The 14,130-nt window shown below is 46.9% G+C and overlaps 1 protein-coding gene across 1 annotated transcript; it reads right to left on the bottom strand.

The window, feature by feature from the left end:
• Nucleotides 1-12,493: 12,493 nt before the first annotated feature.
• LOC141264671 (uncharacterized protein F54H12.2-like) lies at nucleotides 12,494-13,807 on the bottom strand. Its single transcript, XM_073676938.1, has one exon. The coding sequence runs from the start codon at nucleotides 13,805-13,807 to the stop codon at nucleotides 12,494-12,496; it is 1,314 nt and encodes a 437-aa protein (XP_073533039.1).
• Nucleotides 13,808-14,130: the final 323 nt, after the last annotated feature.

Here is a 14,130-nt window from a genome sequence, read left to right as displayed (position 1 = left end):
GGAGCCAGACTGCGCGTCACGCATGCGCAGTCTATCGAGGCTTCAGACAGAGACACGCATCCCGCCTTATATTATATATATATATATATATATATATATATATATATACACACACACACACACACACACACACACACAGTACAGACCAAAAGTTTGGACACACCTTCTCATTTAAAGATTTTTCTGTATTTTCATGACTATGAAAGTTGTACATTCACACTGAAGGCATCAAAACTATGAATTAATACATGTGGAATTATATACTTAACAAAAAAGTGTGAAACAACTGAAAATATGTCTTATATTCTAGGTTCTTCAAAGTAGCCACCTTTTGCTTTGATGACTGCTTTGCACACTCTTGGCATTCTCTTGATGAGCTTATCCGAGTCACCAACCTCAAAAATCGCAGTTTAACAGCAGCTCAGATTAGAGACCAGGTCAATGCCACACAGAATTCTAGCAGCAGACACATCTCTACAACAACTGTTAAGAGGAGACATTGTGCAGCATGCCTTCATGGTAAAATAGCTGCTAGGAAACCACTGCTAAATACAGGCAACAAGCAGAAGACACTTGTTTGGGCTAAAGAACACATGGAATGGACATTAGACCAGTGGAAATTTGTGCTTTGGTCTGATGAGTCCAAATTTGAGATCTTTGGTTCCAACCACCGTGTCTTTGTGCGACACTGAAAAGCTGAACGGATGGACTCTACATGCCTGGTTCCCACCGTGAAGCATGGAGGAGGAGGTGTAATGGTGTGGGGGTCTAAGAGGCCTAAAGTTGTGTATATGTATATGTATATATATATATATATATATATATATATATATATATATATATATATATATATATTTACACTGCTCAAAAAAATAAAGGGAACACTCAAATAACATATCCTAGATCTGAATGAATGAAATATTCTCATTGAACACTTTGTTCTGCACAAAGTTGAATGTGCTGACAACAAAATCACACAAAAATCATCAATGGAAATTAAATTTATTAACCAATGGAGGCCTGGATTTGGAGTCACCCCCAAAAGTAAAGTGGAAAAACACACTACAGGCTAATACAACTTTGATGTAATGTCCTTAAAACAAGTCAAAATGAGGCTCAGTATTGTGTGTGGCCTCCACGTGCCTCCCTACAACGCCTGGGCTTGCTCCTGATGAGGTTGCGGATGGTCTCTTGTGGGATCTCCTCCCAGACCAGGACTAAAGCATCCGCCAACTCCTGGACAGTCTGTGGTGCAACGTGACGTTGGTGGATGGAGCGAGACATGATGTCCCAGATGTGCTCAATCGGATTCAGGTCTGGGGAACGGGCGTGCCAGTCCAAAGCTTCAATGCCTTCATCTTGCAGGAACTTCTGACACACTCCAGCCACATGAGGTCTGGCATTGTCCTGCATTAAGAGGAACCCAGGGCCAACCGCACCAGCATATGCTCTTACAAGGGGTCTGAGGATCTCATCTCGGTACCTAATGGCAGTCAGGCTACCTCTGGCGAGCACATGGAGAGTTGTGTGGCCCTCCAAAGAAATGCCACCCCACACCATTACTGACCCACTGCCAAACCGGTCATGCTGAAGGATGTTGCAGGCAGCAGATCGCTCTCCACGGCATCTCCAGACTCTTTCACATCTGTCACATGTGCTCAGTGTGAACCTGCTTTCATTTGTGAAGAGCACAGGGCACAAGTGGCGACTTTGCCAATCCTGGTGTTCTGTGGCAAATGCCAAGCGTCCTGCACGGTGTTGGGCTGTGAGCACATCCCTCATCTGTAGAAGTCGGGCCCTCATGCCACCCTCATGGAGTCAGTTTGTAACCGTTTGTGCAGACACATGCACATTTGTGGCCTGCTGGAGGTCATTTTGCAGGGCTCTGGCAGTGCTCCTCCAGTTCCTCCTTGCACAAAGGCGGAGGTAGCGGTCCTGCTGCTGGGTTGTTGCCCTCCTACGGCCCCCTCCACGTCTCCTGGTGTACTGGCCTGTCTCCTGGTAGCGCCTCCAGCCTCTGGACACTACGCTGACAGACACAGCAAACCTTCTTGCCACAGCTCGCACTGATGTGCCATCCTGGATGAGCTGCACTACCTGAGCAACGTCTGTGGGTTGTAGAGTCCATCTCATGCTACCACGAGTGTGAAAGCACAACCATCATTCAAAAGTGACCAAAAAAATCAGCCAGAAAGCATTGGTACTGAGATGTGGTCTGTGGTCCCCACCTGCAGAACCACTCCTTTATTCAGGGTGTCTTGATAATTGCCAATAATTTCCATCTATTGTCTATTCCATTTGCACAACAGCATGTGAAATTGATTGTCAATCAGTGTTGCTTCCTAAGTGGACAGTTTGATTTCACAGAAGTTTGATTTACTTTGAGTTATATTCTGTTGTTTAAATGTTCGCTTTATTTTTTTGAGCAGTGTATATATATATATATATATATATATATATATATATATATAATTTTATTTTTTTTCATATTTTACATTATAAAAATTACAAAAAGGAAAGTGGGTCGATGCAAAAGTCTGGGCACCCTGTATGGCTAGTACCTAGTAGCACCCCTTTTGAAAGTATCACAGCTTGTAAATGCTTTTTTTAGCCAGCCAAGAGTCTTTCAATTCTTGTTTGAGAAATTTTCACCCATTCTTCCTTGGAAAATTCTTTCAGTTCTGTGAGATTCTTGGGTCGTCTTGCATGCACTACTATTTTGAGGTCTAGCCACAGATTTTCAATGATGTTCAGATGAGGGCACTGCGGGGGCCATTGTAAAACCTTCAGTTTGTGCCTTTTGACGTAGTCTATTGTAGATTTTGACGTGTGTTTAGAATCATTATCCATTTGTAGAAGCCATCATCTTTTCAACTTCAGCTTTTTTACAGATGGTGTTATGTTTGCATCGAGAATTTGTTGAAATTTCATTGAATCCATTCTTCCCTCTACACGTGAAATGAAAAGAAAATTACCTAAACCAAGGCTTATCTGTCTGACAAAGTTTCTGGCTTGTGAGATGACCAACAAAAGAAACAAAAGAAAAATTACAACATTCCAGAAATGTAAACTTTCTACCTCACAAAGTGTATACACAGTATTCTAAAGAAGTTTTATATTTTGTGCACCGTAGTCCACACAAATACAGCGGCCTATTGCAGGTGCTGACTTTTGGAATGTGTACCTGCCTAGCTTTTCTTCTCACATTCTTTTTAGGAAAATGGTGAGTTTTATTAAAAAAAGGAAAAGTTTTAAAAAAAAGGTACACTTTTTACTTTTTGTATACCTTTTTACTAGTGCAATTTAGTATATATACAGGCATATAATGTGTGAGAACTCTTTCATGTTACTGACATATCTTTGGAAATCAGAAAGCTGGAGGAAAAATAAGCTGCGGAATTTGCATAGACTAGGAACTACAGCTCTCCATCAGCACATTAAGTGACTTCCCCTGCTCATTTGCGAAAAGAAAAGCAGACCAGCAATCAGAGCCACTCTCAAGTTGTTCTCCTAAACCTTCTCCTCTTGCTCATCTTGCTGTACGCCAGGCCGCATCCTGAAGTAGTACCTGGGCTGTGTTATCATTGACATCATCATCTACCACTACTGTTTGTCATACTCCAAGTACTCCATCGCACTGCTAGATATGCATTCCTGATTGTGTATTGACAAAGTAGGCTTAAGCTTCCAGTCATCTGCTTAAGTGCCAACTGAACTCTCACTTGAGCAAGTTGGCGGTGGTGCATTCACTGCATCTGTTTTACTGCATAGTGGAGTTAGCTGCCTTTCGAAAAAAATGTTGATGTGCACTCAGCCTCTCTGAAAAATACCCAGCCATTATGATTTCATGTTAAATGGGGTGCTTGCTTTGTGTTCTCATGTGCACAAGAATGTGGTTCACTGTCTCCACTTGTCTTTGAACTTCAAAGTGCACTGCACTGTAGCCATCTGGAGCAGCAGCAATGGGCAAGGGCAATACATGAATTTCACAGACAAATGGGTGAATGTTTCAAGTTGCGGCGATGCACCATAGCCACCAGGACAGGTGGTAAAGCCTGTCCCAGGCAGTGGTTATTTATCTCCTCCTAAACCTCCTCAGCATCCTCTTAAACTGATACGACCCCATCTCCAACAACCAAAGGGCATAACTTTCACTCCCCATTCCACCCTCATTCTTTTTTTAAATATTTATATATTTTTTTATTTGTTTTTTAATAGTGTGAATTTAACATACAAAAAAGGCAAAACAAAAATAAAGTTACAAAATACAATAATAAAGTTACAAAATATTGGAATATCAGAGAAAAATACCAATTGCACAAATTTCAGGAACTGGAAGCTTAGCCATCTAAACAAGTCTCAATAAATACATGAGTATAATACGAAAATACATTAGGAGCAACTGTTTCGCACATGGAAACGCTGTTGGAAAATCATCAAACACGTCTACATTTCTCAATGCCTTCCAACATGAAACTTAAATGACACACCCTTGTTGTATTCCTGCTTCAGTCACTAGCCTAAAGATACCCACAGCCTTCCCCAAGTCTTCTGTACAGTACTATTCAATGTACCAAGATGAGCAGACTAAATCCTGTATCTATATCCTGTATTTATTCTCTGGTGTAGTGAATTTCAACAAACGTTTTCCACTGTTTACTAGCATCTCATTCAAATGTCACTTTATATGATAGTGTCACATAGGGTGTGGGAAAGACTTAGTGCAACACAGAGGGAAGAGGGAAAGGAAGCCCAGACACTAGGGAAAGGGGGGAGTGGAGACCTCCTAGTCTGGTCTAGTGTCAGCCTGTCTCAACTACCGTCCCTATATTGGCTCTTCACCAATCGCCGCTCGCGTGCCTCGCCCTGACTTTCCCTAGCGTAAGACTAAGGCTAGGGAAGGGAGGAGATGAGCACTCCACTAAACTCTATAGACAACAAGGGTAGACAAACAGGGGTGGTTTCTTAGCTGTAGACGACTCCAGCCAAATGCGCACACGGCCTCAAGCTCCAGAAAGGACGAAGTAATACTCTTGCTAAAGTCTCACAAGTAGTAATGAATATCGCCGGCGCCTCCCTCTCAGACACACCAGATATTTATACACTCAGGCCAGGGAGATAATTAGCCAGAGGGAGGTAGCCGCTGGGTCCTAGAGACAGCCAGCCTCTAAGAAGATGTCTGTAACCAACTGCAGGGCGAGTGTCTGTCACCTTTGAAACACCCGTGACAGATAGCTGCCATATCTAAGGTCTTTGGCCTTAACCAGTGATGGAAGAGACAATGTAAACTCCTAATTGAGCATTACCAGGATAAACTGAGTGTAGCATCAGTGTCTCTGCCTCCTGACCATCAGAGACGCCAATCCCCTCACCGCCACGGTCACGGTCCGGCGGCCTCCGGCTCCCTCGCTGCATCCGTCCGGGGTGCGCGCGCCATGCGCAGATCCCCAGGCACTATACTTAGGGCACGCACGCGTGCTCTCTCCCTCTTAAAGGGGCTGCGCGTGCCGTTCTAAAGAGTCCCCGGCCAATGGCCGGGGGACTGCCCCTATATATGGCACCTCCTCCAAAATGGAGGTGCCTGCACAATGTTGAAGTTTGTGTGTTAACACTCTCTCCAGTCCTCAGATCATAGTGCTGTCCACCAGCCTGTCTATCAGCCGTGCCCGCCAGCCTGCCTATCTGCCATGCCTGCCAGCCTTCCTATCTGCCATGTCCACCAGCCTGTTTATTAGCCGTGCCTGCCAATCAGCCTGCCAGCCGAGCCTACCGTCAGTCAGCTCCGTCCGCCTGCCTACCAGTCGTGCACATCTGTCTGCCCATTTGTCATGCCAGTCAGCTTGGCTATCAGCCCCGTGGGAGTTGCCTGCTCTCACACGAGGTTGGTCCCAGAGTGGCACCTGGTTCACCTTCCCGGTCCCTCCTTGAGTCGACTAAGCCGCCGTGTAGCCAGGGTCGGTACAGGTAGGCACTTAGTTATGCAATTCTGGTCCCTCCTTGCACGACGGCACAGAGGTTCCACCATCTGGACCCGTAACAGTTTGCACAGGCCATGGAATCCAGTGGCTCCCAGGCTCCTTTGCTCTCAGAACTGTACGAAGAGGTATCCCACCAGAGATCTCAACAGGATACTATCCTATCCCATTTGCGGACTGTCAACTCCCACTTGGACGCGCTGTCCACCTCGACTGTGTTCGCCTCTAACCTAACGGCATCCGCTTTGGGAGCACCTCAACCCAGTAGTGTTGTGACACCTGGCTTAGGACCCCAGCTATCTGCTCCATCACGTTTTGGCGGTGATCCGGGGCTTATCGGGGCTTTCTCAACCAGTGCAAGCTGCACTTCGAGCTCTTGGACCATCAATTTGCTTCTGACCAGGCTAAAGTGGCATTTATCATGTCTCATCTCACCAGAGGCATTGGCGCAGCTCAACCCCCTATGGGGGGACAGAGGATCCCCTGGTGTCGAATCTTCAGGCTTTCCTTGCGGCCTTCCACAGGATTTTTGATGAACCCGGCTGCACATCCTCGACTGCCCCCTCTCTTCTTCGTCTAAGTCAAGGGAGTCTCACTGTGGGCCAGTATGCAGTGTGGTTTCGGACCCTCACGTCTGAACTAGCCTGGAATAACGAGGCCCTGGTGTCCACCATTTGGGAGGGCCTTTCCGGACGGATTAAGGACGAACTAGCCGGTCGTGACATACCCTCTTCCCTGGACGACCTGGTGTCTTTGGCCACACGGATCGACATCCGGTTCCAGGAGCATTCTAAGGAGGTGATCTGTGAGAAGAAATCTCCGTGCCTTGCACCAACCTTCCGAAGGCTGGTCTCCCTGCAAACCTCTATCTTGGCATCTACACCTGAAACTATGCAGGTAGACCAGCTTAAGATGGGCAAGTCTCCCCAGGAGGCCCGCCGCGCTGAGGGCAGATGTTTCTACTGTGGCAGTTCAGAACACCTAATCCGCTCTTGTCCACCTCCTCGTGGTCGAATCTACCCCCTGTCACTGGCTGAGACCCGTGCCATGTCTGAGTACATTGAAGAGAGCTAGGAAATTTATCCATAAATCAACATCTCCAGCTGGAGCGGTATTCTTCTTCGTTAATAAGGACGGCTCTCTTCGCCCATGTATCGACTATAGGGGTCTAAATCATATTACGGTCAAAAATAAGTATCCCCTGCCTCTCATCTTTGAGTTTTTTGACCGTCTAAACGGCGCAAAGATCTTCACCAAACTCGATCTTCGTGGCGCGTACAATCTGATCCGGATTTGCCAGGGAGGCGAGTGGAAGACGGTATTCAACAGTCGAGATGGCCACTACAAGTACCGCGTGATGCCCTTCGGACACTGCAACGCGCCAGCTGTCTTCCAGGACCTGGTAAACAACATCTTCCGAGATCTCCTATACTCATGCGTGGTAGTGTACCTGGACGATATCCTGGTGTTCTCCACTGATTTGCCTTCTCATCGGAGAGACGTTCAACAGGTATTGCAGAGGCTCAGGAAGAATAGTCTGTATGCCAAGTTCGAGAAATGAGTCTTTGAACAGACTTCTCTTCCATTTCTGGGATACATATTCTCGAAGACTGGACATAGGATGGATCCCGAAAAAGTGTCTACTGTTCTAAAATGGCCCCGGCCTGAGGGGCTGAAGGCTATTCAACGGTTTCTGGGATTCGCGAATTATTACCGCCTCTTCATTCCTCATTTCTCTTCCCGGACTGCTCCCATGTCTGTCCTGGCACGCAAAGGGGCCAATCCCAAGGAATGGACTCCTGAGGCAGAAAATGCCTTCATGTTCCTGAAGCAAGTTTTCTCTTCTGCTCCAGTGCTACATCGTCCGGACTGTAACAAACAGTTTTTCCTGGAGGTTGATGCCTCTTCCTCAGGGGCCGGTGCAGTACTCACTCAGAAATCCTCGTCTGGGCGAATGGTGACCTGCGGCTTCTTTTCTAAGCTCTTCTCCCCTTCCGAGCGCCATTACTCCATTGGAGATGGGGAGCTGCTTGCCATCAAATTGGCACTGGAGGAGTAGCGGTTCTTACTAGAAGGGGCTCTGCATTCAGTGGTGATCTACATGGGCTATAAGAATCTTGCCTACTTTCAGTCTGTTCAAAGACTAAATCTTTGTCAGGCCAGATGGTCTCTATTTTTTGCTCGCTTCAACTTCTCTCTTCATTATCGCCCGGCAGACAAGAATATTAAGGCTGACGCACTCTCCTGCTCATTCCTGTCTACCGATCAAGAGGAGGAGCCTCTACACATCATTGACCCCTCCAGAATAATGACTGTTGCCCCATTGGACCTGTCTCATCTTCCTCCTGGTAAGACCTTTGTGCAGCTCCAGATAGGAGGAGGGTCTTACTCTGGGGTCATTCGTCCAAACTGGCTGGACATGCCGGTCAAAGGAAGACGTTTCTGTTAATTTCCCGACATTATTGGTGGCCGACTCTGCGAAAGGATGCTGCGGATTTTGTCTCCGCTTGCTCTTCCGGTGACCGTAATAAGACATCTAGGCAACTTCTGACTGGTCGACTTCTTCCTCTGCCCGTGCCTTCTGCTCCCTGGCAACACATGGCTATGGATTTCATCACGGATCTTCCTGAATCGGTCGGCCATACTGTTATATGGGTGGTCACTGACCGCTTCTCCAAGATGGCTCACTTCATTCACCTGCCAGGTCTTCCCTCTGCGCCTGTGCTGGCTAAAGACTTCATGCGTCACATCTTCTGTCTCCACGGCCTACCTCTTCATATTGTCTCGGATAGTTTACTTTACGCTTTTGGAGAGCCAAGTGCAAGCTGCTGGATGTCGCATTGGATTTCTCTTCGGCCTATCATCCTCAGTCCAATGGCCAGGTGGAATGTATCAATCAGGTCCTCACTAGTTTCCTTCGGCACTTTGTCAATGCTCATCATAGCGATTGGATAGAACTTCTGCCTTGGGCAGAGTTTTCTTACAACAACCATGTGAGTGAGTCCTCAGCCAAGTCTCCGTTCTTTGTAGTGTACGGTCAGCATCCCAATATTCCATTTCCTGTTTCTACTTCTGAGGACAATCAGGCTGGGGAGTCTCTCATCAGAGACTTTTCAGTGATTTGGGAGGACACAAACTGTACTGCTACGGTCCTCGTAGCGGATGAAGAAGCATGCTGATAAGAGACGTCTGGATCCGCCTCTATTTCATCCAGGAGACAAGTTCTGGCTTTCCTCCAAATATGTCCGTCTCAAGATCCCATAATACAAGTTGAGACAGCGGTTCATCGGTCCTTTCGAGATTCTGAACCAAATAAATCCAGTGGCGTACAAGCTGAAACTCCCTGCCTCCTTACGGATTCCCAATTCCTTTCATGTGTCTCTCCTCAAGCCTGTTGTACTTAATCCTTTCTCTGACGATCCAGGTACCATTCCAGCTCCAGTCTCCATTGAGGATGTCTTTGAGGTAGAGAACATTTTGGCCATCAAGAGGGTAAGAGGAAAGGCTTTCTTTCTTGTGGATTGGAAGGGGTTTGGTCCTGAGGAGAGTTCTTGGGAGCCCAGGGAGAACATTCATGCTCCTCTTCTTCTAGAAAAATTTCTTGCGGGCTTAAAGAAGAGGGAGCGAAAAGGGGGGGTTCTGTAGTGTCGGTGTCTCTGACTCCTGCCCGGCAGAGACGCTGATCCCCTCACTGCCGCAGTCCCGGTCCGGCGGCATCCAGCTCCCTCGCTGCATCCACCCGGGGTGCGGGCGCCGCGCGCAGATCCCCGGGCACTGTACTTAGGGCGCTCGCACTCCCTCCCTCTTAAAGTGGCCACGCGCGCCATCCTAAAGAGTCCCTGGCCAATGGCCGGAGGACTGCCCCTATATAAAGCACCTCCTCCAAAATAGAGGTGCCTGCATGCAATATTGACGTTTGTGTGTTAACACTCTCTCCAGCCCTCAGGTCCCAGTGCTGTCCACCAGCCTGTCTATCAGCCGTGCCCGCCAGCCTGCCTATTTGCCGTGCCCGCCAGCCTGTCTATCAGCCGTGCCCGACAGCCTGTCTATCAGACGTGCCCGACAGCCTGCATATCTGCTGTGCTCACCAGCCTTCCTATCGGCCGTGTCCGCCAGCCTGTTTATTATCCGTACCTGCCAATCAGCCTGCCAGCCGAGCCTGTCCGTCAGTCAGCTCTGTCCGCCAGCCTACCAGCCGTGCACATCTGTCTGCCCATCTGTCATGCCAGTCCGCTTCGGATATCAGCCCCGTGGGAGTCGCCTGCTCTCACACAAGGTCGGTCCCAGAGTGGCACCTGGTTCACCTTCCCGGTCCATCCTTGGCTCACGGAGTCGACTAAGCCACCATGTAGCCAGGGTCAATCTGGGTAGGCACTTAGTTACGCCCCTCTGGTACCTCCTTGCACCACGGCACAGTGGTTCCACCATCCGGACCCGTAACACTGAGTTTCCTGTTCAGCAAAGCTTCGGAAACCTTCCGAATTTATGGGTGACCAGAAATTCAATTCACTTTCTTTACAGAGACAACAATCCCATTTCTTTGCCAGTACTAGGGCTAGAGCAAGTAGTTCACATCAGCAAGAGCAGTGACGTCAGCATATTTGGCATGATGAACCAGATGTCTCGTCTAATGCTGTGTCAATATGACACGCTTCAACATACAGAGATTCACAAGCTGAACAACCAGGTTCAGACTGTTATGATAGTGTAGCAACTCACTCAGGAAAATAGGTAACACACTAAAAACTGCAACTGACCCTTATGTACAGAATAGAGATCCTGACCCCACAGTCCCTAGCGGTTCCTGGGTGAGCTGAGATAGCCCTAACCACAGACTAGATGATGGCAACTTGGACCTATACTGCCTGAAAGACCATCAAGTGCTTCACGTTCCTCCTAAACAACCGGTGGGCAGAGCAGAGTTAAAATTACCTACAGAAGAGAAAGTGTGTTAAAATAGAAAGAGATCCCAGAGTGAGTAAAACAAACCAGAAAATACAAAATTAAAGGTTTAAGTACATACAGTTATAGAAAATGCTGCCTACTTTCTAAAAAGAAACAGAAGATAGGTGCAGGGTAAAGAACACAAACAGCAGAGAGATAAACCCTAGCTAGTCTTTCACTGACTGACTTTAACTACAGCAGTATGGCTGGAAGTAGTAAGAGCACCCACCTCTCGTCAACACGCCCACTTCCGGTTTTTGACAGGTGCCCGTCCCTTTTTGGCACCTGTCCCGCCTACACTTCCAGTCTAAACCCCTCCCCTCTCCTCTCCATTCTCCGCCCCTATGTGTGTCAATACCTGTTACGTCAGTTCCGTCCCCGCCCCCGGAAGCCAACCCTTACCGCCCCTATGTGTGTCCAATATCTGTTACGTCAGTTCCGTCCCCGCCCCGGAAGCAGCCCATGTTCAGCCTCTGTTACGTCCCCCATGACCGCCCACATGCCCTTCACCCAAGGTTGTAGGTTAATGTGTAAGCGCCGTATGTAAGAAAAACATGTCAAGACATGTTTTTGTGATTACAATACATTTCAATGCTAATATTTACAAAGATAACCACGCTCGTCGATAGCGTCTCTGAAAGGTTGTAGGATAATGTGTAAACTTGGCACATTACCCATTAACAACGGCTCGATTCTCTGTAAGGTAATAGGTAATGTGTAAGCTAGGCACATTCCCCATTAGCTTTGTGTAAACCGAATTCCTAGAAGGCGATCATGCCCTTCACCCCCATATAGGTTAAAGTGTAACCGCCTTATGTAAGAAAAAACATGTCAATACATGTTTTTTGTGAGAAAAAGCAGTCCCAGGGTTAATGTTAACTGGCACAGCAAAATAGATTGAATGATTTATTGAACAAGAAATACTAAGATATAAACATTTTTAGTACACATTACAAAAAGGAAATATTGTTATAAAACCACATTAGTTCTATAGCAGAGATAGAGCAAGATCATGTTTCGCAGGGCGGTTTGCAAACCTGATTATAATCGCATAATGGCGTACGTAAAATCGTGATAGAGTTAGAAAGATTTTGTACAAATGCATCTACTAGACGATCATTATGTTTTAAATCATTTGTAAAGTTTTTCAGTAATCGCTTCAATGTTATTCCCGCAGCGACGTGATACAACACGTAAATACAAAACTGTCTGCCAAAACTCGACATAGAGTCTTGCAGCTGGCGGTTCTGATAGCAATACGTCGTGGTTTTTCTTCTTAAAAATTGTATAATCGTATTCGGAAATACGGCGGCGTCAGGTTGTAACCCGTAACTGTCAAAAAATAAGGATTTGTTCCTGCATAGAATAATGAGTAGCCAATGCGTACCGGGCTCTTCCGAAGAATCTGTGTTGACGATATAGGCTCTAGGTCTATACCTGATAATATGGCGTGGTAAGAGGTCGCAGGGAAATACCCCGCCAAACATACTCCGAGTAACGGGATTTCGGCTCAAAATGCATGACAGTTGCATAGTATTCATTATAGACGAAATCCACTGTGGAGTCACAAAAGTTTAATTAAAGTCGTATAGGACTTCTCGACGTTGGTTAATCTCCAGTACAGCCGTGTTGACAGCATAAACGATCATATTCACCGTGTGTGGTGTGGCATCCACAAAATGAATTTCGGCCCGTAGGTTACCCGTTTTAATGAGCGAAAAGTGAGCGCTCGGTTCCTGATCCGGCGACAAATCGAACGCGAAGAAAGTGTAGCCGCTCATAAAATCATCATGGTCTATGCTTATTCCTGCGTCGGCTTTTTGTTTTCCGGAGATGTGAACGAGAGCCATATATTCCCTCACAGCATGTTCAGCGTCAAAATTAGGGTGAAACGGCTTGGCGGGGATCTGCTGTCCGTCCAAATACAGAGCAGCGTGGTTGATCCTATAATGGTGAAAGCAAAGTGGATTTTTCTGGTAACTGCCGCTGAAGGCCTCGTTGTCCACAAAGCAAAGAATCACCGTTTTTGGTATCTGGCCCAGAAAAAGATTTTCATGATTACTATTTCTCGTTCCTCCAGGGATGCTATAGACTTTCAAACAGGCCCTGTCTAGAGCGTATTTAGCGGGGCTTGATAGAAGAGCTTGGCTGTGACCGATCCTGACGGCTGGAGAGACTTGTACTCTCTTTACGTAGAGGGCTGCGTTCATGATCTGAACCTTAAACTGTTCCTGTTCGGGAGTCATAAGGCAAAACGAGTCCTTATTTCTTGATAACTTGATCTTAAGATCTAGACCGTTCAAAATGAGTTTCGGTTGATTAAAAATGTCACCGAAGATCGGGCCCACGAGTTCCACAGGCCTTGAGAGACGGGTTGCGTGGGCTCTGCGGGCGAACCCATAATTTTGATTTTCGCCGTCGAGTACGGTGGTCTGGTGATGGCCTGCAGTGTCTTTATAGAATAACCCCGCTGTAAATTGCGATCTCAACGCTTGCGTACTGTAGTTTAAAAGCGTTTCAATGTAGGCCCGGTAACTATAAAGGTTATCAGATTGTGAAATCAAACGGTCCCCCAGAGTAATGTCCACCGGATTGAAAAGTGTGGCTATGGGGTAATTAATAAGTCCCACACGCGTGCCGGCAGCGAGAACCGTACCGTCCTGTTTCAGGATGCGGCACTGGACGTTCAAGAGTGTATTATTTAAATCGTAATAATATTCTCCGCTTCCCGATACGAAAAATTCCAGGGGTGCATTATCGGCTAGAGCGGCGATGGGTTGCACCTCGACAAAAAACGATTTTTCAACGCTAGTCTGCGTGGGAGGCACGGTAAAGATATCCAGTTCGCTTTTAGCGCACTCTATCGACGCATCGTGAATAAACGCCATGACCTGTTATTAGAAGATGTCACTCATGAGGCGTCTTGCGGACTTCTGACGCGAACTCGATTTACGTTGAGCGGTGTTATTCATGAGGCGCGGCGGGAATCGCGGTGAGCGGGGTAAAGAGTTTATTTCTCTTTTTCTTTTACGCGATTTTGTGGTTACGTAGATTAGTCCGTCGCCCTCTTGATTGTTTTTAGAGGTGTGATTCAATCTGTCCACTGCGGCCGTAGACATACTCGTGATAGCATCTTTAGCAATGTTTCTTATGGCTGTTTTTACATGTGGTTTGACTAGTTCTAGGCCTTTTCTGAAAAGCAGTACTGCTC

The sequence above is a fragment of the Phyllobates terribilis genome, unplaced genomic scaffold (genome assembly GCF_046119375.1).
Source record: "Phyllobates terribilis strain yellow unplaced genomic scaffold, ASM4611937v1 Scaffold_4__5_contigs__length_816908805, whole genome shotgun sequence".
Classification (NCBI taxonomy): Eukaryota; Metazoa; Chordata; class Amphibia; order Anura; family Dendrobatidae; genus Phyllobates; species Phyllobates terribilis.
The sequence above is the reverse complement of the archived record's forward strand: the minus strand, read 5'-3'. Positions and strand labels throughout refer to the sequence as shown.

Bases quoted from the DNA above. Each gene is read 5' to 3' on its own strand.
- LOC141264671 (XM_073676938.1), bottom strand. From the start codon at position 13,807: ATGGCGTTTATTCACGATGCGTCGATAGAGTGCGCTAAAAGCGAACTG.